The sequence below is a fragment of the Aethalodelphis obliquidens genome, unplaced genomic scaffold (genome assembly GCF_003676395.1).
Source record: "Aethalodelphis obliquidens isolate GAN/ISIS:26980383/991018 unplaced genomic scaffold, ASM367639v1 scaffold9, whole genome shotgun sequence".
In the NCBI taxonomy this organism is placed as follows: domain Eukaryota; kingdom Metazoa; phylum Chordata; class Mammalia; order Artiodactyla; family Delphinidae; genus Aethalodelphis; species Aethalodelphis obliquidens.
Genome location: NW_020837953.1, coordinates 9,151,572 through 9,173,843, shown reverse-complemented (window position 1 = coordinate 9,173,843; position 22,272 = coordinate 9,151,572). Strand labels below are relative to the sequence as shown.

At 46.3% G+C, this 22,272-nt stretch overlaps 1 protein-coding gene across 1 annotated transcript; it reads left to right on the top strand.

Moving 5' to 3' along the window:
- The first annotated feature begins 1,089 nt into the window (after positions 1–1,089).
- Positions 1,090–19,460, top strand: SHISAL2A (shisa like 2A). The gene is given in 4 exon segments (XM_027110744.1): positions 1,090–1,277; positions 8,719–8,861; positions 19,220–19,309; positions 19,312–19,460. Coding segments are annotated over 4 exon segments (396 nt in total). The 5' UTR covers positions 1,090–1,263.
- Positions 19,461–22,272: the final 2,812 nt, after the last annotated feature.

The following is a 22,272-nucleotide window of genomic DNA, read 5'->3' as shown; positions in this document are numbered from 1 at the left end:
GATTACATGACCCATAGGTCCTTTTCAGCTCCAACACTCTGTGATTGGCTGAATGGGAAGTATTGACAACTAAAGTTCAGCTGTCCCTAGTCCTGGTTCAGTGTAATTGGGCCATACTGTGCACCTCTCAGAGCCTGGGTTTCCCCAGTGTACCCTGAGAGGACAGACAGGCAGTCTCCAAAGGCTTCATACAGTTCCTTCAGACTGTGGTTCTCTGATCCTAGTGAGAACACCGACCTTGTGATATGGAAATGATGTTTGAGAATGGAGAGGTGTGCTGGCTTTGCTTCCTGCTGGGTGGAGTTACCATCTGGACATCCACTAGCCCCCCTTGTCCTAGGCCAGTGTGGCAGAGAGTATGAACAGGGGAGCGTGAACATGTCAGTGCATGAGTTAGCTGCTCAGGAAAAGGAAGTGGCAGGCAAGGAAGCCAGATGATGACAACATATAAAAGTCACTGGAAAAGAGGCTCTGCGACAACCCCAGAAAGAGCAAGGGCTTGGGAACAAGACAGACCCACGTTAAAATCCCATGGGCTTTAAGAGCCCTAGAAAATGACTTTAATTTGACCCTAAGCTCCCATTTATAAAATGAGTATGAAAATCCCTGGTCCTCTGGGTTGTTGTGAAGGTTAAGTGAGGTCGTGCATTGATCATCCCTATACTGACCCTACTGTGTGGTCCATGGCAGGTCCCCTGTCTGTGTCCTGCACTAGCCTGGGACTGCCCCGCACAGCGCCTAGCACAAGGGCGGGTGCTCAGCGCAGATGTGGAATTCAAGCCGGTGGCTTCGATTCCCGCTCTGCCACCCCGGACATGCGCTGTCTCTCTGAGCACCCAGCGCCCTAGTGTATAAACTGGGAACGTAGTGGGGCCGGTGGGGGACGCTGGCAGAGACGCGGGCGGCTCCCTCCTCCCGGCTCCCGCCCGCCTTCCCGCCGCTCTCCACGCCCTCCTCCTCCCTCTCTCTCCCTCCTCCATCTCCCCTCCTGCCGAGCCCTGTCGGGTACCTGGTCGCCTCCCTCCGTCCTCGGGGACTCTAGGTCTCTAACCGCTGCGTCTCCGCGCCCCTCGCTGTGTCCTCCTCGTCTCTGCGTCAATCTCTGTCTCTCTGCTTATCTCTGCCTCTCTCCTTGTATCTTTCTCGGGCTCAGTTCTGTCTCCATCCGTTCGTCTCTCGGCGGCCGTCTTCTGCTGCGGCTTCCGCGACCACAAGTACTGCTGCGACGACCCGCACAGCTTCTTCCCCTACGAGCACAGCTACATGTGGTGGCTCAGGTACCGGCCCTGGCCCTAACCCCACCTAGAACCCCACTCCAGTCTTAGCCCCCGTGCTCCATCCTCGGCCCAGCCGCCTGCTAAAGTCTCAGTCCTCATCCAGGTGCCCACCACAACATCAGCACCGACACCCACCCAGTCGTTACCCTCTAAGGCTCTCGCCCTATCACCAACCCAGCTCCCCCTGCGGCCGCTTCTCCGCTCCATTCCCCCATTTTGACCCAACCATTATTCAGATCCATCCTTGAACCTCACACCAACTCTACCCTGAAAAACCTTCACTTCATCCCCACTCCAAACATCATCATCCACCACCCTCAACCCAACCTCAAACTACACAACAAGCCCCAGCCTAACAGCAAACTCCCATCTTGCAGCTTTCACAGGATACCCAGACTCCTCCCTTATCCAAGTACCAACCAGGGTCCCCTCCCTAATGCCATCATCAGCCTCATCCCTGACATAACCCACTCCCCAGTACTTACTCTATCAGCAGCCCTAACCTCCGCCTCAGTCCTCCCTGCAAGCCCACCTCAGCTCTCCTCCTCACCCCAACTCCAAACATTATCTAGACCTACATTCAGACCTCACTCTCAAGCCTTAATACCTCACCTGATGCTACACCCCAACTCAACCCGAGCCTCAGCCCAACCTCAATTCTTTTGTTCCCCCTCATATTTAGTCATTCTTTCAGCCACCCCTTCCTGAGGCCTTAGCAATGCCAGACCCTGTGGTGAGTTCTGAGCTAAGGCAGAAGACCAAAGACTCAGAGTTGCCTCCAACTTCATAATGAGACAATGACATGATGCCACAGCAGAAGCCAGACTGGTGTAATTTGGGTGAATCCCCACCACAGGACGTCAGTTTCCCCACTAGTTCAGAGAAGCAGGTGGTTAGGCCAGTGCTGACATTCCTGGAACCCAAGTGTGGGACTGAGAGGGTAACAGGTCTCAATCTCTGTGGGTCTCCAAAGGCCTCACCCAGAGAATAGGACCTGACCCTGAGCCTACTCTGGGAAACAGGCATCAGCGAAAATGGAGTGGGCTGCCTCAGTAGACAGTGATCTTCCTGTCTCTGGAAGTATGTGACCAGAGGCTGTATGCCTGCTGGGTGGGAAAGGACAGTCTGCCTCTGAAACCTCTCTGAGCCTCTCTCTTTTCATCTGTCAGATGGGGAGGATGATTTCTGACTAGGGCAAGGACCAAATGAGATCAAGAGGTAATATCAACTTGGCATATGCCACTGACAATTACAGATATTAGTTTTCTAGACTGCTCAATCTAATTCCAAAGGATTTTCAGATGGCCAGGTTTTCAGATCCTGCACATTTGGCTGCTGTCACCTGGGGAATTATATTCATATATTCTCTGTTCATCCGTATTTTCATTCATTCATTATAGCCTTTGCTTTGTGCCAGGTGCTAGGCTAGGCATTAGAGACACAGAAATCAATGATTCCCTCTCTGAGGAGTTCACAGTCCATTTAAAGAGATATGACGTGCATCTAAAATATAACAATGGAGTATTTGTTGAAGACCCACTGTGTACTTAGTACTGAGCTGAGTATTGAAATATGACAGCGCTGACCTCCCTTTGAAGTATGGAAGCAGTGTGGAGCGTTGGGGCTGGTTAGAATCTGGTCCAAACTTTGGCTCTGTCCCTTATTAGCTATGTGAATTTGGGCAAATTATCTCTGAGTCTCTTTTGTCATCTTTAAAATGGCAATAGTAATACCTGTCTCATGGAATTATTGTGAGGATTAAGTGCAATAATGCATGTGAAAGTGACTAGTGCATATAGTAGGTGCTCAATAAAAGGGAGTTCCCTTTCCCTGGTTCATAGGTGGGGAAAGTGAAGCTCAGAATATGAAAGTGAATTGTCCAAGATCTTCCAACAATGTCATGGTACACTGAGATTTAAAGAACATTACCTAACACCATCCGAGGGCTAGATGCATTCACACATTCACAACCCTGGCACATCTTCTCTCCATCTTACAGATGAGAAAACTTGAAAGAGGTTAAGTTACTATCTTAGAGTACCCCAGTGAGAGGAAGTGGCAGAACTGGGATGAAAACTCAGGCCTGTCTGGTCCCAAGCCCAGGCTTGAGCTGCTGCACAGATGTCTAAATCTAGCCTGGTTCTCATAACCTGCTCTACTCAGATCACTTGAAAAGATACTCACTGACCTTCTGCTGTCTTCTGGACACTGTTGTAGCACTTGGAGACACAGAGATGAGTAAACTCCTCAGCACCCAGCCAGGATCCCATCCCACTACTACCACCCCCTTCCCTATACACCCCTTGGGGTCCCTCTCCTTGCCTTGGACCCTCTTGAGGCATAGAGTGCTTTAGTGGCTCAGACAGTGAGCTAGAGGGTTGGATGGGGTGATCTCTGAGGTCACATTGCATGTTGTGTGCTTCCATTCTATGACCCCAAGGGCAGCTGAAAGGTTCTGGCCTGCAGGGCTGACTCTTCCTAGGCATGGCTATAATATGGTTCATAAACATCACAGACAATTGTAAAGTGGAGGAGGGAAACTGGGGTCCTCAGGACATTAGGTGATCAGTATACTCCAAACCCTGAAACAACCCTTCCGGCATGGGATGCCAGAGCCCCGCCATTGCAGGGTGGAGAACATGTTTTGTTCTGGACTCCATTTGGCCCTTTTCATGAAAGCTGGCCCTTAAAAACATGAAAATCAGCAGGTAAACACTGTTTCCTTGGGTAGTGCTCAAGAAGAATTGCTGTCTTTAAAAGCATGTCTCAGGACTTCCTAGTGGCACAGTGGTTAAGAATCTGCCTGCCAATGCAGGGGACATGGGTTCGAGCCCTGGTCCAGGAAGATCCCACATGCCGCAGAGCAGCTAAGCACGTGCACCACAACTACTGAGCCTGTGCTCTAGAGCCCGTGAGCCACAACTACTGAAGCCCGCGCACCTAGAGCCCGTGCTCCGCAATGAGAGAAGCCACGGCAATGAGAAGCCCACGCACCGCGTCGAAGAGTAGCCCTCGCTCACTGCAACCAGAGAAAGCCCACGTGCAACAATGAAGACCCAACGCAGCCAAAAATAAATAAATAAAATAAATAAATTTATTTTTTAAAAAAAGCATGTCTCAGGAAATGAAGACTCCCTGTGGAAAAGCAGCTGGTGCTATCACATGTCTGGCTGACTTTCCAAACATCCTTTATCAGTAGTTCTGTTTTTTTTTTTTTTGCGGTACATGGGCCTCTCACTGTTGTAGCCTCTCCCGTTGCGGAGCGCAGGCTCAGCGGCCATGGCTCACGGGCCCAGCCGCTCCGCGGCATGTGGGATCTTCCTGGACCGGGGCATGAACCCGTGTACCCTGCATTGACAGGCAGACTCTCAACCACTGCACCATCAGGGAAGCCCCAGTAGTTCTGTTTTTTATCAGGATGTGAGCCAAAGGCAGCAGCCTTGCTGGAGGGCAGAACTGGCGATCAGGCACTGTATATACACTATCTCATTTAATCTTTATGGACACTTGGTGATATAGTAACTTTTATGAATTAAGAAAATGAAGCTCAAAAGGTGAAGGATTTTTCAACTTATATGTGAGAGAACCAGGAGTCACACTTAGAACTGTCTGACTCAAAAACCCTAACAAAGGGGCTTCCCTGGTGGCGCAGTGGTTGAGAGTCCGCCTGCCGATGCAGTGGACACGGGTTCGTGCCCCGGTCTGGGAGGATCCCACATGCCGCAGAGCCGCTGGGCCTGTGAGCCATGGCCGCTGGGCCTGCGCATCCAGAGCCTGTGCTCCGCAATGGGAGAGGCCACAACAGTGAGAGGCCCGCATACTGCAAAAAAAATAAAACCCTAACAAATGTTAGACCATCCCTCCAGTTCTTTCCTAGAAGTCACAGTGGATTACCTATCTTTCAGAGTCATAGATCTATGAAATCCTAGAAGGCTAGCAGCTCTTCAATCCAATTTCCTGCCATAGGCAGGAATCTCTAACTTCATTGAAAGGTGGATTCATCCAGGTCTTGTGCAAACCTGTCCGACAATAGGAAACTTACCACCTCTTGAGGCAGTACATTCACCATGGGAAAACTCTGATCATTTGAGTTCATCTTATACTGAGTACAGATTTTCCCCCTTGGACCCTCCCTTGTTGTTCCCAGCTCTGTCCTTGGGAGCTTGTTCGTCCGTTCCCAGACAGACCATCAGAGCAGGGCCCACTACCAGACTGACCGCTGATCTGGAATATATCCCCCCAGCTTTCTCACCCACTCCTCAAAGGATCCTACTTTTACAGGGCTTTTTCCAGCTAGGTGCCCATGGATGTCCCTTGTAAAGGGTGTGGTCCCAACCTGAGCACGAGTCTTCCAGATAACAGCCTTATAAACAGTGAGTGTATCTCAAGAAAGGAGATAATACTTAGTTAAATAGTAAAAAGTAGTAAACTAGTCCTAAAGAACTAAAAAGTACTATATGCTCAATGTGGAAAATGTGGAATGGACAGGAGAAACAAAAAAGGAAAGCAACCATGAGAAATCCAGTGTCTTAGCTTGGGCTCCCCAGAAGACTTGGAAACAAGGATTTGAGGGCAAGTAGTTTATATGACCAGCAATCCTAGAAAATACTGGTACAGGGTGGGGAAGTGAGATGGGAAAGGGAAGGAGCTAATGATGGTGTTACCAAGCAAGTCACCACCAAGGGCCACCAGAGCTTAAACTGCTGAACTCTGCCAGCCAGTGTAGAACATACTCTCAGAGTCATCCCATCTGAGGGCCAGGAAGCTGGGTATTTACATACCAATTTCTTTCAGTCATTGACTGTGTGCTGGTGGGAGAAGGGAGGCATTAATTTTCCTGTACTTTTGACCTGTTTGACGTGCAGACAGAGACTGTTCTGGGCCCAAGAAAGCCCTCAGACAAAGAGATACGTTTGCGAGCTTTTGAAACCCTGGCCAGAATATTCCACAACTGTAAGACCCAATGGGACACAGACAGGACATCCACAGCCTGTGCTACTCCCAGAGACAGCCCGTTCGCATTTTAGTGTATTTACATCCAACCTTACCTATGTTATGTTATGCATGTATATGTTATGTTTATGTTTATTTATTTAAGTTAGGACTACACTATATAATTAGTAGTGGGTCCTGCTTTTTTCACTTAACATTATCTCATCAGAATTTATCCTTACGAAATTGAGCTATTTGTAATGAGGTGGATACACCTAGAGTCTGTCATACAGAGTGAAGTAAGTCAGAAAGAGAAAGACGAATACTGTATGCTAACACATATATATGGAATCTATGGGAAAAAAATGTCATGAAGAACCTAGGGGTAAGACAGGAATAAAGACACAGACCTACTGGAGAACAGACTTGAGGATATGGGGAGGGGGAAGGGTGAGCTGTGACAAAGCGAAAGAGAGGCATGGACATATATACACTACCAAACGTAAGGTAGATAGCTAGTGGGAAGCAGCCGCATAGCACAGGGATATCAGCTCGGTGCTTTGTGACCACCTGGAGGGGTGGGATAGGGAGAGTGGGAGGGAGGGAGACGCAAGAGGAAAGAGATATGGGAACATATGTATATGTATAACTGATTCACTTTGTTATAAAGCAGAAATTAACACACCATTGTAAAGCAATTATACCCCAATAAAGATGTTTAAAAAAAAAGAATTTATCCTTGATCTTAAATATTATTTGAAAATATGTTTTTAATGGCTCTATACTATTCCACTGCAGGGATATCCAATAATTTATTTAGTCTTGGGAAAACACACTCTCCAAAGCTCTAAGGTGTTTCTGTTTAGTGGAAGTTAGCCATCAGCTAGCTGGGAGTGAACTCCAACAGAAATGACAAAGGCAGGAATCTGAGGCTGGGGTCAGGGCTGGGGGTGGTGCAGAAAAGCTGCAGGAATCACAGGCAGAAAGGGCACAAAAACAATCCTGGTGCTACCTATCCCCTACTATTGGGAGAACATCCCACAGTGTTTGGCGCAAAGTAGGGACTCAATAATAGTTACTAAGTGCCTACTATGTGCTGGAGCTTGTACAAGGAGAGAACAAAGCCAGTTAAACATGGTCTCAGTCTCCCTACAAAGAACACATGAGGAACATGTTGAACTTCTATGCACCAAGAATATTACATATATCATTCATCCTCACTACCACCTGCGAGGTGCTGTGTTTTGATCATTCTCACTTTTCCGACAAAGAAGCTGAGGCTCAAAAGGCTAAGTAATTTCATCAAGATCTCACATCGAGTTAGGTACAGACCTGGGTCCTAAACTAGGTGGGTCTGTAAGAGTTCCAAAGCTCTCTGTTCTTTCCCTACCACATTGGGCTGCCTGACCAAGTAGGAAGTGCTAAAGGCCCAGAGTAGGTGCTCTGGCTGGGTGGGCCTGGCCTGGAAGAAGAAAGGAGAGAGAAAGAGGACCAAGGAAAGCGTTGAGGAGGAGACATTTGATATGGGCCTTCAAGGACAGGTGAAATTCTGATGTGGGGGGATGATGGGAGAGATCATGTGAAACAGGAAAGACAGTGGACCCCAAAATGAGCCAGAAGGTAGTTGTATGGAGACCAGGTGACCAAGGCCTGACTTGGGGAAGAGGCAGTGAAGTTGTGGGGTGAGGGACCAGCAGCAGGGAGGTGTTCTAGACATGGAGTCCACACTGGTGTGATGACCCACTAGAGACTGGGTCAGAAATTACCTTGAAGCTGGAAGGACAGCGGCTATTGAACTAAGGCCTGCTATGTTTCTTGATTTTTGATAAATTTATTTATTTTTGCCTGCGTTGGGTCTTTGTTGCTGCGTGCAGGCTTTCTCTAGTTGCGGCGAGCAGGGGCTACTCTTCATTGCAGTACGCAGGCTTCTCATTGTGGTGGCTTCTCTTGTTGCGGAGCATGGGCTCTAGGCACGCGGGCTTCAGTAGTTGTGGCACGTGGGCTCAGTAGTTGTGGCTCACGGGCTGTAGAGCGCAGGCTCAGTAGTTGTAGCGCATGGGCTTAATTGCTCTGCGGCATATGGGATCTTCCTGGACCAGAGCTTGAACCAGTGTCCCCTGCATTGGCAGGCAGATTCTTAACCACTGCGCCACCAGGAAAGTCCCTTGATTTTTAAGAAACAGCAGTGTGGGGAGGGCTCTTTAAGATCATCTCTAGCTTCCTGGGGTGGGAGCAGGTTGAGGAAAGGAGAGGAGAAGAAAGGGAACACATACTGAGTCCCAACTACATGGTGACCTGAGCCATGTCAAGTTATGTATGTGGTGAGTACTTGCCACATAGTTGATGCTCTTTCTCATGCTTAGGGCCAGAAAACCTGTTTAAGGCAAGGAGAGACGAACAAAAGTTAAAGTCAGCTGACTCCTATAACACCTACAATACTTCCCTTATAACATGCTGCTTCCCAAGTCCTTTCCTGACCCTCTGCTCCCTTATGGTTTTCTCTCCCCAGTATTGGTGCTCTTGTGGGCCTGTCCATAGCAGCAGTGGTCCTCCCGGCCCTCATTGTCACCACCTGTGTGCTTTGTTACCTGTTCATCAGCTCAAAACCCCACACAAAGTTGGACCCAGGATTAAGCTTACAGACTTAATCCTGTAAGCTTAATTCAGGTAAGAAAGAGGTCACATGATTTCCTTGTATTCAGCAGGTTAGCACCTTTGCAGAGGGGAGATATTTAGAAATGATGTTCGGAACATTTGCCTCAAAAGTGTTTCTGGAATATTCTGAAGCAGCAGCACATTTCTCAGGAGGTTCATGATATGAACATTTCCATCCCAAACTCTTCCATGTGCTCATTGTTAATCAAAATAATTTGATTATAGTCAGCATCCTATTTGTTACAGGAAGATGTTCTTAAACATCCTACAATATATAGGACAGCACCCTACAATAAGGAATTATCTGACCCAGAATGTCAATAGTGCTGATGTTGAGAAACCCTAGAATAGAGACTCCAGAAACAGACTAATTAAAGAATATAATAACATGAATAAAATGTTTAATTTTAAAAATGAGGGAAATATTGGCAAATTTGCCTACATCAAATACAAATAGACATCAAATACAAATAATACAAAAGATACCATACATAAAGTTAAAAAACAAGTGGACTGCAAAGATATAAATACACACACACGGTCAATCCTAATTATTTGCAGATTCCATACTTGTGAATTTGCCTACTTGCTAGAATTAATTTGTAACCCAAAAATCAATACTTTCAGTGTTTTTGAGGTCATGTGCAGATGTGGATGTACACAGAGCAACAAAAAATTTGAGTTGCCCTATCACACACATTCTCAGCTGCGGTTGAACAAGGAAGGCCATGCTCTGCCTTCTTGTTTCTGCTCTTATACAGTAAACAAGTGTCCTTTTCGTGGTATATTTAGTGCCACATTTTTATGATTTTTGTTGGCGGTTTCGCTGTTGAAAATGACCCCCAAATTAATGCTGAAGTTCTGTCTAGTATTCCTCAGTACAAGGCTGTCATGTGCCTTATGGAAAAAATACATGTGTTCAGTACACTTTGCTCAGACAGGAGGTATAGTGCTGTTGGCCATGAGTTAAATGTTAATGAATTAGCAATATATATTAAATAAGGTGTTTTTAAACAGAAACACACACAAAACAAAGTTATATATTGATTGACTGACAAAAATGTGACCAGAGGCTCACAGGAACCTAACTTTGTATTTCCCCAAGGAGCAATAATTCAGTATTCGCTAATTCAGTGTTTGTGGTGACTTTTTAGAACATAACTACAGCGACTAATGAGAATCAACTAAAATATCTAAAATAGAGACAGGATTGATATCAAGAATATATAAGTATATCTTTGAACAAGTGAGAAAAACATAATCCACTAAAAAATACAAATGCCCAACACACATGAAAAGATGCCCAACCTTACTAATAATCAGGAGAATGCAATTTAAGAATGACATACCTTTTTTTAAAATGATTACATTGGCAAAACTCCAAAAATGGATCACATTAATAGTGAGAAGGTTACATGGGGGGAATGGATATTCTCATATACCACTGATAAGAATAAATTGGTAAAACCACTTTGTAGAGCAACTTGGCACTATCCATTTAAACTAAAAATGTACATACCCTATAACTCAGTAATTCCACTTTTCTAATTATCTGCCTTAGAGATATAGTTGCACTAGGAGAGGACTTGTAAAGATGGATTCCATGACAGCTTGTCACACTGGAAACAAACTAAATGTCCATCAGTAGAGGAATAATAAAATATGATACTGCAGTTAAAAGGAATGAATTAGCTCTAAATAGACCATCTCATTTGCTCTTCACAATAACCAGGCAGAGTACAGAACTTATTACTATCCATTTTACAGATCAGGAAACCGAGGCCTCAGTCACCTAGTGAGTGAGTGACAGAGCCAACTCCACCTCCACCTTCCTTCCTCTCCTTATCCCTGTGCTGAGAAAGGGAAGTCCCTACTTTATGCCAGATACCATTTGAAACTTTACATGCACTATCTTGTCTAATTTTCCAAACTACCCCAGTGAGGTAGGTGTTATTATCACCCATGTTACAGATGTGAAAACCAGGTTCCAGGGAGGTCAGATAACTAGCCCAAGGGGTCACAGTTTGTAAATTGCAGAGCTGGAATTCAAATATGTGTGTTTTTCTGCCTCCAAAGTCCTACTCTTTCTACCTCACCAGGCCAGGTGTGTGGGGTGCTTCTGCTTGTGCCCTGCTCCCCTCATCTCTCCCCACCCTATCCCCTGTAGCCTTTCTAACTCAAGGGAACACAGTTCACCTGTCCGTCGATCCTGTGAATGAAAACCACCCTGCTGCTTTTCACTGCTCAGCCACCAGCTGGGTTATTCAATTATTCAGTCACCAGGGTTTGACACAGCTTGTGTTCTTGCTATTGGCTTCTTATTTTTCAGATGGAAAATGCATTTCCTGACTGTTCACTAGATGAGTTTTGGGCTTTCTCTGCCTTTTGCCCAAACTTAGCTCTTAGCACCTCCCTTTTTTCTTCATTAAGTGCTGTCATCTCCTTCCTCTGAACCCACAGCATCAACCCAGGAGCCTCTTGTCCCTCCTGCATCTGAGACGTTTACAGGCTGCTACCTTACACTAATCAGAGCTTGCCCCCTTACACAGACTTTCATCTGTTTCCATCTCCTTCTCTGATGGGACATGTAGAGAGATCATTAGCCCCATTTTACAGGAGAGGAAATCAAGGCTCAGCCAAGGGAAGTGAATGGCCGAGTCTACACAGCTGGTGAGCATGTACTGCTGGGACGTCAACCCTGATCTCCCGATGCTAAAGCCCACACTCATTGCACATGGTACCTGGGGTCCTCATCTCTGAGTCGGGGGGCAAGGACGGGATGGGGAGTTCCTTGGCAAGAGCAGAGTGGAAATAGAACAGAGCTTCTGAAAATAGGCTCCTTCTGCTGCCCAGATGGTCTGTACTGTCCCATTACCCCCACCCTACCCCATCCCTCAAACTTGGGATGCAACAAAGACCATAAACTTTTTTCTTCTCGTACTTTGTGAGGAACTAGCTTGATCAGAAGGCTGACCGAGCTTCTACGTTTGTGCTAGGCACTATGCCAAGGACTTTAAACATATTATCCCATTTAACCTGTTCAACTACTCTACCAGGTGGTTATTATCAATCCTATTTTACAGATGGGGTGAGTGAGGTAAGTGTGGAATTGATATTCCAACCTAGGTACCTTTAATAAGAGACAAAAAGTGGGGGAAAAAAAAAAGAAAGACAAGAGTTCAGTTCTCATCCTCCTCTGAAAAGTGTTGGTGGGGATATCATTAATCAGCCATTCTCACTAATTCATAGGGCTCCTAGAAATCAAGTCTGATGTTCTCACTGTATCAATGGGTTGCTGAGGCCCAGAAGGGGACATTCATGTGCCCGAGGTCACCCAGGCAACTGGCCAAACCTTTGCCTCCTGGGCCAAAGACCTTTTCCTGTAGCAGGCACTCTTACCTTCCAGGTTCCACTTCCTCAGAGCCCACTGCTTTTTGTTTTTGTTTTTGCGGTATGCGGGCCTCTCACTGTTGTGGCCTCTGCCGTTGCAGAGCACAGGCTCTGGACGTGCAGGCTCAGCAGCCACGGCTCACGGGCCCAGCCGCTCCGTGGTATCCTCCCGGACCGGAGCACGAACCCGTGTCCCCTGCATCGGCAGGCGGACTCTCAACCACTGCGCCACCAGGGAAGCCCTGCTTTTTAATTAACCACACTTGGGGAGGTAGTACCTATGACCCAAACAAGCCTCAGTGATGGGTCAGTCTTGACTCATCTCCAAGCAGGGAGAGAATCTGAGAACTCCTTTCCTGGCTGGTCACTACAGGCTAAGACCCCAGGTAATGGGGGGACTGGCCAAAAGGTCCCTGGAGAAAGGTAGGAAAGCACAACCCTGGGCTGGGGTATCAGAGAATCTGGCTCTAATCCTGGCTTTGTCACTCTCATTGTGTGGCCTTAGGCAAGTCACTTCTCTCTGGGCCTCAGTTTACTCTGTAAAATGTGTACAATAATACCCACCAAGAAAGCTATAAACCTAGAGGTGATGCTTACATAGGAGCTACTTAGTCTCTGATACATGGTAGACTTTTAACAATGAGTAACCCTCATTTTTATTATTATTAGGCACTTAGATTTTTACGTGTTAGTCTCCTCAACCTGTCTGTTAATACCTCAAATATAGGAACCATGTCTTAAGTGCCTTTGTATCCCCAGCACCTAACAGAGTTCCTAACCTATACTAAGGGTATGCTTGCTCTGTGGAAAGAGCCCAAGCTTTGGAATCGAGCAGAACGGAAAGTGTATCCTGGATCCAATACTTAATACCTGTGTCAGTGCTAACCTTCTCTGTCTGGGCCTCAGTTATTTATCTATAACATGGAATAATAACACCCACCCTCAGAGAGTTGTTAGGAGAATCAGATAAGATTGTTGTACCGGTGTGTTTTAGCCAAACATGGATCTTATTGTAACTTGAAAATTGAACTTTTTATATTTGCCTTTAGGCATCCTCCTCTCCAAGTACCTCTTGGCTAGCACCTTTATAAGATAGAACTCCCTCCCCCAGGCTTCCGGCACCACTGAGGGACTTTAATAACTTTCATTATATATTAGCCAGAGGAAGAGGCAGAAATATATATGCGTACTCAAGAGTTGGACCATTGCCTATTCTGCTGGTTTCCCTGGAAGGGAATTGAAGGGTTGTGGAACTGAAGGCCCTGGGATACATATGTGAGGGAATCCGTGGGATCTGGGAAAGATAATCATATAAAAAGACATGTTGGGTCCACAAGTTCAGTATGAACCTGCATTGTGATGTATCTGCCAAAAAAGGGTGAGTGGAAGCTCAGATTACATTAACAGAATTATAGAGTCTGGAAGAAAGAGAATGATGGTCCTTCTTTACTCGCAGTTGAATAGAATGCATCAGCTGTCACAGCTCAGAGGTAACATTTTAGCATCCACTCCACAGGTTCCCAACTTTGGGTTCCAAATATATCACCCAAGGGTCCCCAAATATAGCAATGAGGATTCTTGAGCAATTTCCAATATTTCAAAGGTTTTACTGGGACCAAGTTTCTTTGTTTTGAGCTAGAATTATATTAGTCCAAGGAGGGTAATTAGCACGGGCTCTTTCCTGCTAATCAGAACTCTTTAATAGAAAATGGGAGGGGGGGAGCTAGTACCTAATAAAGGTAGTCTATTATACAGACAGAATCCTTTACAATTTGGAATTCCAGGGAAAAGAAAGAGAAAAACAAGACCAGCCCTACTTTCTACCCCATTTTATAGAATAGTAACTGAGATCCAGAGAGGAGAAGAAGTTAGCCCAAAGTAGCACAATGATTTAATATCAGAATGAGGATTTGAGCCAAGGTTTTATAGCTCCTAGAAGCCCAAGGATTCCCCCTGAGCCCTGACTGCCAGCTGCTCAGAGACCCACAATTTCAGAGGAACTTTGACCAATCAGAAGGTGATCAGAGGCAGGTGACCACCTTGGTCTGAGAAACAGATTATGTGAGTATCGGCTGAAGAGCTGGGGACATTTGGCCTCAAGCAAAGGAGTCTCAGGGTTCACGGCCTAGGACCTCCAGTCTCTGCAAGGCTACCCTGGGGCGCGAGGAAGAGACATTTTGAGAGAAGCCAGAGAACAGAGTTGGGATCAGTGGGGGAAGCCTTAGGAAGGCAGATGTTGATTCAATAAAGCTGGGTCTTTCTTAGAATAAGACCTGAAATACTTTTGTAAAGCGGGCCCTCATCACCATAGTTGTATTTAGTTCATCAATTGTAACTTTTGGTTTAAAAAAAAAAGAGCACCCCCAAGCCTGGAAGGTAACCAGAAAAAAGCTAAATGTGGGATTCAGTGAAAGAGATTCTTGCATTGAATAGAAGATTGAACTAAATCCCTGTACCAAATGGAATGCCTTAAAATGCAAGCTTAAATAACAAAGGATCCCAAAGAATCTGCAAAACAGGCACAGAGAGATGCACAAAACAACCTCCCAGACCTAATAAGTGCATTCAGCATGGTCATAGTATGTAAGGTCAGACCCAAACATCAATTGTATTTATATATACCAGCAACACACAACTGGAGATCAAAATTTTAAATACAATATCATGTATAGTCACTCTGAAAAAAATGAAATGCTCTGGTATAAAACTAACAAAACATGTACAGGAGCTATACGATAAAAAATACGAAATGCTAATGAAGAAAAGCAAAGAAGACTTAAATAAATGGAGCTAGAACACATATTAAAGCCACAATGAGATACCACTTCTCATCTATCAGAACCCTAAAGTAAAAACACTGACAATCCAAATGAGGACATGGAACGACTGGATCTCTTATATACTTCTAGTGGGAATTAGAATGGTATAGCCACTTCCGAAGACAGTTCGGTGTTTTCATAAAGTTAAACATACTTACTATATGTATTAGTTTCCTATGGCCATTGTAACAAATTACCACAAACTTGGAGGCTTAACATAATAGACATGTATTCTCTCACAGTTCTGGGGGCCAGAAATTCAAAATCAGTTGTGCTGGGCTGAAATCAAAGGCTCCATGGGCGAATCTGTTCCTTACCTCTTCCAGTTTCTGGTGATTGCCAGCATTCCTTTGCTTGTAGCTGTATCACTCCAATCTCTACCTCCGTCTTTACATCACTGTCTGTGAGTGTCTATCTCCCTCTGCCTTTCTCTCTCTTTTTAAAAAATATTTATTTATTTATTTGGTTGCGCTGGGTCTCAGATGCAGCTCGCGGGCTCCTTAGTTGTGGCTCGTGGGCTCCTTAGTTGTGGCATGCATGTGGGATCTAGTTCCCTGACCAGAGATCAAACCCTGACCCCCCTGCTTTGGGAGTGTGGAGTCTTATCCACTGCACCACCAGGGAAATCCCTGCCTTTCTCTTATAAGCGCACTTGTGGTGGCATTTAGGATCCATCCAGATAATTGAGGATAACCTCATCTCAAAAGCCTTAATTTCATCACATCTGCAAAAACCATATAAGGTAACATTCACAGATTCCAGAGATTGGGACATGATATCTTTGGGGGTCACCATTCAACCCACTATACCATACAAAACAGCAATCACACTCTTAAGTGGTCCTAGAGAAATGAAAATGTGTGTCTGCACAAAAACCTATATACAAATGTGCATAACGAATGAACTGTCAATACACATAACAACTTGAGTAGATTGCAAGGGTATTAAACAGAGTGAAAAAAGCCAATCTCAAAAGTTGTACACTGCATAATTCCATCTATATAACACTTCTTAAATGACAAAATGATAGTGTGGAGAAGAGGTTAGTGGTTACCAGAGTTAGGTTTAGGAGGAAGGTATGACTATAAAGGGATAGCATGAGAAGGTTTCTTTGTGGTGATGGAACAGTCCTTAATCCTGATTGTGGTAGTGATTATATAAATCTACACATGTGATAAGCTTTCATAGTACTATACACCAAAAAAAAAAGTCCACATAAAAATGGGTAAAATTGAATAGGATCTGTAGTTTAGTCAATTGTACTATGTCAATGGCAGTCTCCTAGTTTTGAAATTACTCCATGGTTATGTAAGATGTTATCATTGGGGAAAGCTAGGTGAAGGGGACAATGGAACTCTCTACTATTTTTGTAACTTTTTGTGAGCCTTAAATTATTAAAAATAGAAAGTTCAAAACAAAACAAAACAAAAAAGGAATTTTTTGGCTCTGTAGATGAGAAGTCCAAAAGTAGGATGAGTTTTAGGAATGGTTTCAATAGAAGTTCACAATGTCCTCATGCTGTGGCTTTTTCCTCTGAGATTCTCTCAGCTCTGCCCTCTATCTTGTGTTGGCTTTCTCCTCAGACTGATTTTTCCCATGGTAGTAAGTTGGCTGCCAGCAGTCCCTGGGACTGTGTGCTTTTTGTTCCCATCTAGCCAGGAGGAGAAAGAGGGAGCTATCTCTTCCTTCAACCAGGAGGGAAAAAAAGGCCTGACCTCTACCCTGATTGGACTACCTCAGGTCCTGTGCCAACCCTAAACCAATCACTGAATCCAGGGAAATGCTATGCACTGACTTCTCACCCCTGTAGCAAAGGAACAGGACTACTTGATGGGCTGGGATCAATCAGGCCCCCCTGCTGGAGCTGAGATGGGGCCAATCCTACCCAAACATAATTGCTATTACTGGGTGGGAAGAGGTGGAATGGATGTTGTGTAGCCAAGTCCAATGTCCCATACAGCCTCTTTTTTTTTTTTTTTTTTAAACTTAATTATGTATTTATTTTTTCCTGTGTTGGGTCTTCATTGTTGCGCGAGGGCTTTTCTCTAGTTGCGGCGAGCGGGGGCTACTCTTCGTTGTAGTGCATGGGCTTCTTATTGAGGTGGCTTCTCTTGTTGCAGAGCACAGGCTCTAGGTGCATGGGCTTCAGTAGTTGTGGCACGCGGGCTCAGTAGTTGTGGCTCACGGGCTCTAGAGCACAGGCTCAGTAGTTGTGGCGCACGGGCTTAGTTTCTCCGCAGCATGTGGGATCTTCCCGGACCAGGGCTCGAACCCGTGTTCCCTGAATTGGCAGGCAGATTCTTAACCAGTACGCCACCAGGGAAGCCCTACAGCCTCCTTCTTGAAATTCACTCTTCCCTTGGTTTCAGAGGCACCATTCATCCTTGGTCTCTTTCATCAATGGGTTTTAAAGCATAGGAGTTTTCTAGACAAAGAAGGTATAAAATATCATTCCAGGCAGAAGAAACAGTAAAAGCGGAGACCCATAGATGTGAAGGAATGGATCCATTCAGGGAAAAATGAAATTTTGGTATAATAAAGCATAGAGTTCTTGAGGGAAGAGTAGTAGTAACAAAGCTAGAGAAGGGGTGATGGGGCTAGTACATGAAGAACCTTGAATGCACCTCAAGGATCACAGGTAATGGGAAGACATTGAATGCTTTTGAGAAAGAGCAGTACATGGACTCACTTCACCTTAGAAAGATCTCTCTGGACTCCCTTAGTGATGCAGTGGTTAAGAATCTGCCTGCCAATGCAGGGGACACGGGGTTCAAGCCCTGGTCTGGGAAGATCTCACATGCCGTGGAGCAGCTAAGCCCGTGCGCCACAACTACTGAAGCCCGCATGCCTAGAGTCCGTGCTCGGCAACAAGAGAAGCCACCGCAATGAGAAGCCCGCGCACTGCAACAAAGAGTAGTCCCCGCTCGCCACAACTATAGAAAGCCCGCGCACAGCAACAAAGACCCCAACAGCCAAAAAAATAAAATAAATAAAAAGATCTCTCCAGCTATAGCCTGGAAGGTGGACTGGAGGGGACCCAGCCGAAGGCTGTTTTTCCTGGGCAGAAGAAAATGAAAGCCTGACCTAGTGTGGTGGCCTTGAGGATGGAGAGAATGGGTGGATACGGTAGATAGTGATTTGGTGGAATCAACAGGACCTGGTGAATTGCTTGACTTTGGAAAGGGGGAGGGGGAGGAGGTGTGAGAGTTGACTCACATTTCTGGCTTGAACACTTGATACACTTTTTATCCAAGAAGGCAGAAATGCTTAATTGTGTGAAATGCTCCCAATAAGCCAAGGGAGACAATAACTTATAAGTAACCATGGGATTCAGTGACAAAAAGTTTTAAGTTCTGTTGAGGGCAGAAACCAAGTAAGCTGCAGCAGAATAAGTCATGAACGGGAAGTGGGATATGATAAGGCCAAGTGAGCTTCCTATCAAGCTCAGTCATAAAAGGGGGAGAGGATTAAGCAGCCAGTGAAGAGAGTCATGAAATCTATTCTTAAAGCAGAGAATAATACATGCTTTTAAAATTTCCAGCACTTCCCTGCAGGCTAGCTGTGTAGTAAGCCTGTATCTTCACCTATAAAATGAGTGTTTGTTTTGTTTTTTTTACATCTTTATTGGAGTATAATTGCTTTACAATGGTGTGTTAGTTTCTGCTTTATAACAAAGTGAATCAGTTATACATATACATATGTTCCCATATCTCTTCCGTCTTGTGTCTCCCTCCCTCCCACCCTCCCTATCCCACCCCTCCAGGCGGTCACAAAGCACCGAGCTGATCTCCCTGTGCTATGCAGCTGCTTCCCGCTAGCACATATACACTACCAAATGTAAAATAAAATGAGTTTTTAAAAGTACCTACCACACAGGTTTATGGTGAAGGTGAAGTCTTCATATGTACTAACAATTGTTTATTGTCTGTCTCCCCCATTAAACGTTAAGGTCATGAGAAACATTGACAGCTCCTAGTTCATGATGTGGTATATTGTTAATGAATATTTGTTAAATGAATGATGCATTTAAGACTCTGAGCGCAATCCTGCCCACGGTAAGCACTCAGGGGAGTTCAGCACGTATGATCCTGATGGAAAGAAGGGCTGCAGGAGGAAGCCCCATGCCCTCGGCTTGCTGTTTTCCAGACCCTGATGAGCTACTGCCTGACTGCCAAGGTGGGAACATGGGCAATTCAGTGGAGGTGCCAGGAGTGAGCCCTCTCGGGCAGAGTCACCCTTCCTGAACCCATGGCCGGACTGCAATGGAGAGCAGGCTGTGGACCCCAAACGCCTCCTCCAGCACTGCTTCATGGCTACAGTGATGGCCGGTGACATTCCGGGCAGCCCTGAGGAGGCCCCTGTCCCCAGTCTAGACCCAGCTCCATAAACACCCAATCCTCTTCTGGATTCTCTCTTCTTGGTAAAAAGGTGGGGCTGGGGATAATCAAAGGGACTTTGGAACCTAGCGGCATAAATGAGGGCTTTTCCAAGCAAACCCACTCAGGTCTTACTGTGGATCCAGCCATAGTGCTCTGCCTGGCCCACTGTGGGCCGAAGGGAGTTTAGACATGGGTCCCCGGTAAAATGGTCGTAACAACTGCAGGTGAGCAGGGAGAAGCCTGGGGCCTGTGGAGGCTCAGAGGAGCCCCTCGCCTAACCTGGGGAGTCAGAGAATTCGGACCTGGTCTTCCTGCCACAGAGCAGATGTACTTAGGAAGCCCAGGGAAGATGACCAGGACCCAGGGGTAGGTGACTCGTGCCCCTCCAGCAGCTCTGTGTCGCTCCTGGAGTGAGTCCCTTGCCAAGGAACAGAAGGAGACGGAGTGTAGAGTACATACACAGGGCCCAGCCATGTTTAATATCATTCAGTTCCTCAGGTGAATGAAAGAGTGAATGATCGCGTGAGCGAGGGAACAAATGGTTAATAGGCTCCACAGTGTGGCCTGGATAAAGTCCCTTAGTCTATCTGAGCCTCAGTTCCCTTGCAGGGTCGTGGTGAGTGTTCCATGAGTTGATGGATATGAACTCTCTTCCTAAACGTGAAAGTGCTACAAAAACTCCAAAAATTACAGGTGAGTGTTTTTCAATATAACTTAGTAATTAAGAGCAGGGACTCTGGAGCCAAATGCCTGGTTTAAATCTGGTCCCTGCCCTTACTTGCTAAGTAACATCTGTACAAGCAGGGATAACAGTAATATCTATCTCGTAAGGCTTGGGGGAGGATTAAATTACTTAGTCCATGCAAAGCATCACACTTAGAACAGTGTTGGCTAACGGAGAGCATTGTGTTAGCTATTATTATTGGGTTTTTAAAATATTATTAGTCTGATAGCAAAGGAATCTTAGGGCAGGATGCTGACTGCCTCCCCTCTCTCCCAGCTGCTCTCCTTATCTCAATTTTGGCAATGGCTTTAGGCTTTGCCTTGGGGGCGCAAGGCAAAGATGGGGAGCCTCAGTAGCCACTGAAGGCAGTTCTTGACATTTCTGACAGTGATACGACTCACTACTGGATTTGGCAACAGTAAAAGGGTCACTCTTAGATATCTGTGCATGGGGCCTGAACCAGCCAAGGGTATATGATGGGCAGCAAGACAGGGTGAGTCACCTCAGAAGTGCCCTAGGCTTGGGCTTCCCTGGTGGCGCAGTGGTTGAGAGTCCGTCTGCCGATTCAGGGGACAAGGGTTTGTGCCCCGGTCCGGGAAGATCCCACATGCCGCGGTGCGGCTGGGCCCGTGAGCCATGGCCGCTGAGCCTGCGCGTCCGGAGCCTGTGCTCCGCAACGGGAGAGGCCACAACAGTGAGAGGCCCGCGTACCGCAAAAAAAAAAAAAAAAAAAGAAGTGCCCTAGGCTGCAAATCGAGAGATTTTGGTTCTGGTCTTGCTTTTTTTGTGGTCTTGTGTGTGTGTGTGTGTGTGTGTGTGTATGTGTGTGATTCTCAGCACTCTAAACCCAGCACCTTTGTCCCCTTATTGTCCATTCCGTGGTGTCTATCCTGTGCCAGGACCTGTGCAGGTTACCAGAAACAACAGGGAATCAGCCACAGCTCCTGCCCTCAAGGGGTTCATATGGAGGGTGAGGTGGGCACACCAAAGGGCAGTGGGCCCAGTGGTGGCCCTTCATGCAGCTGGAGGGAGGAATAAGTGATGTCTGAGCTGAATCATCAAAGATGAGTCAAAGTTTCCAGGTGAGACAGAGTCACTGTTCAAAAACAGTGAGAGAGAGCCTAGCACAGCCCAGGAATTGCAAGTTATTTGTTGTAGAGACAGCTTAGGGTACCTGTGTGTGTGTGTGTGTGTGTGTGTGTGTGTGTGTGTGTGTGTGTGGCAGGAATGGGTGATACGTGGGAGATTTAGTCACTGATGCTCTATGTGACCTTTCACAGCACAGATCCTGTCTCTCTCCTTGGTACCCCCATTAGGAAAATTCAGTTTTTCTCAGGACACTTTCTGTGCTGGCCTTCTGGCAGGTCACAAGGAAGAATCCTATAAAGACCTTATTTTTAGGCTGTTCATGGTCTGTTAGGGGGAGACGATCTGTAAATTCTAAAAACTCAAGTGGTCATCAGTGGCCTAAGCCCGTGGTCCTCAAACTTCAGCCTGCATCAGGATCAGCTGGAGGGCTTGTTTAAAACACAGATTGTTGCTCCCTGCCCCCACCCTGCCCTCAGAGTGTCTGATTGGGTAGGTCTGGAGTAAGTCCTCAGAATTTGCATTTCTAACTGGTTCCAGGTGATGCTGGTGCTGCTGGGCTGGGACCACCCTTTGAGCATGACCGGCCTGGAAGAATAAAGAGAATTCTTAGCTGGGGAGGCTAGGAGGAGACCTCACACTGAGCAGGGCTGAAGGCCTGGTAGGTTTTCCCCAGCCGGAGCCTCTGTGGATGGGGTGGGGATAGGTGGAAAATAGATTTCCGTGCTGCCTCTGCTGACCTACACATCCCAGGCCCCATAAAGCTCCTCCCCCACCCCCCTCCAAAAAAGCTACATCGCATCACCCTTGTTCAGCTTCTCCCGTTTGAATTCAATCAGCCCCCAGAGCTGGCTCACAATGGTGTTGGCTTGCCTCAGTCCTAGGTTGGAAACAAACTGCCCAACCGGTGGTGCAGGAACCCCCTCCCCCAAGGCAGCCAAGGAGGAAGGAAGCCGGTGGGCTGACGCACAGACAGAAATAGTCTGAGCTCACCGCTGCTCCCAAGCACA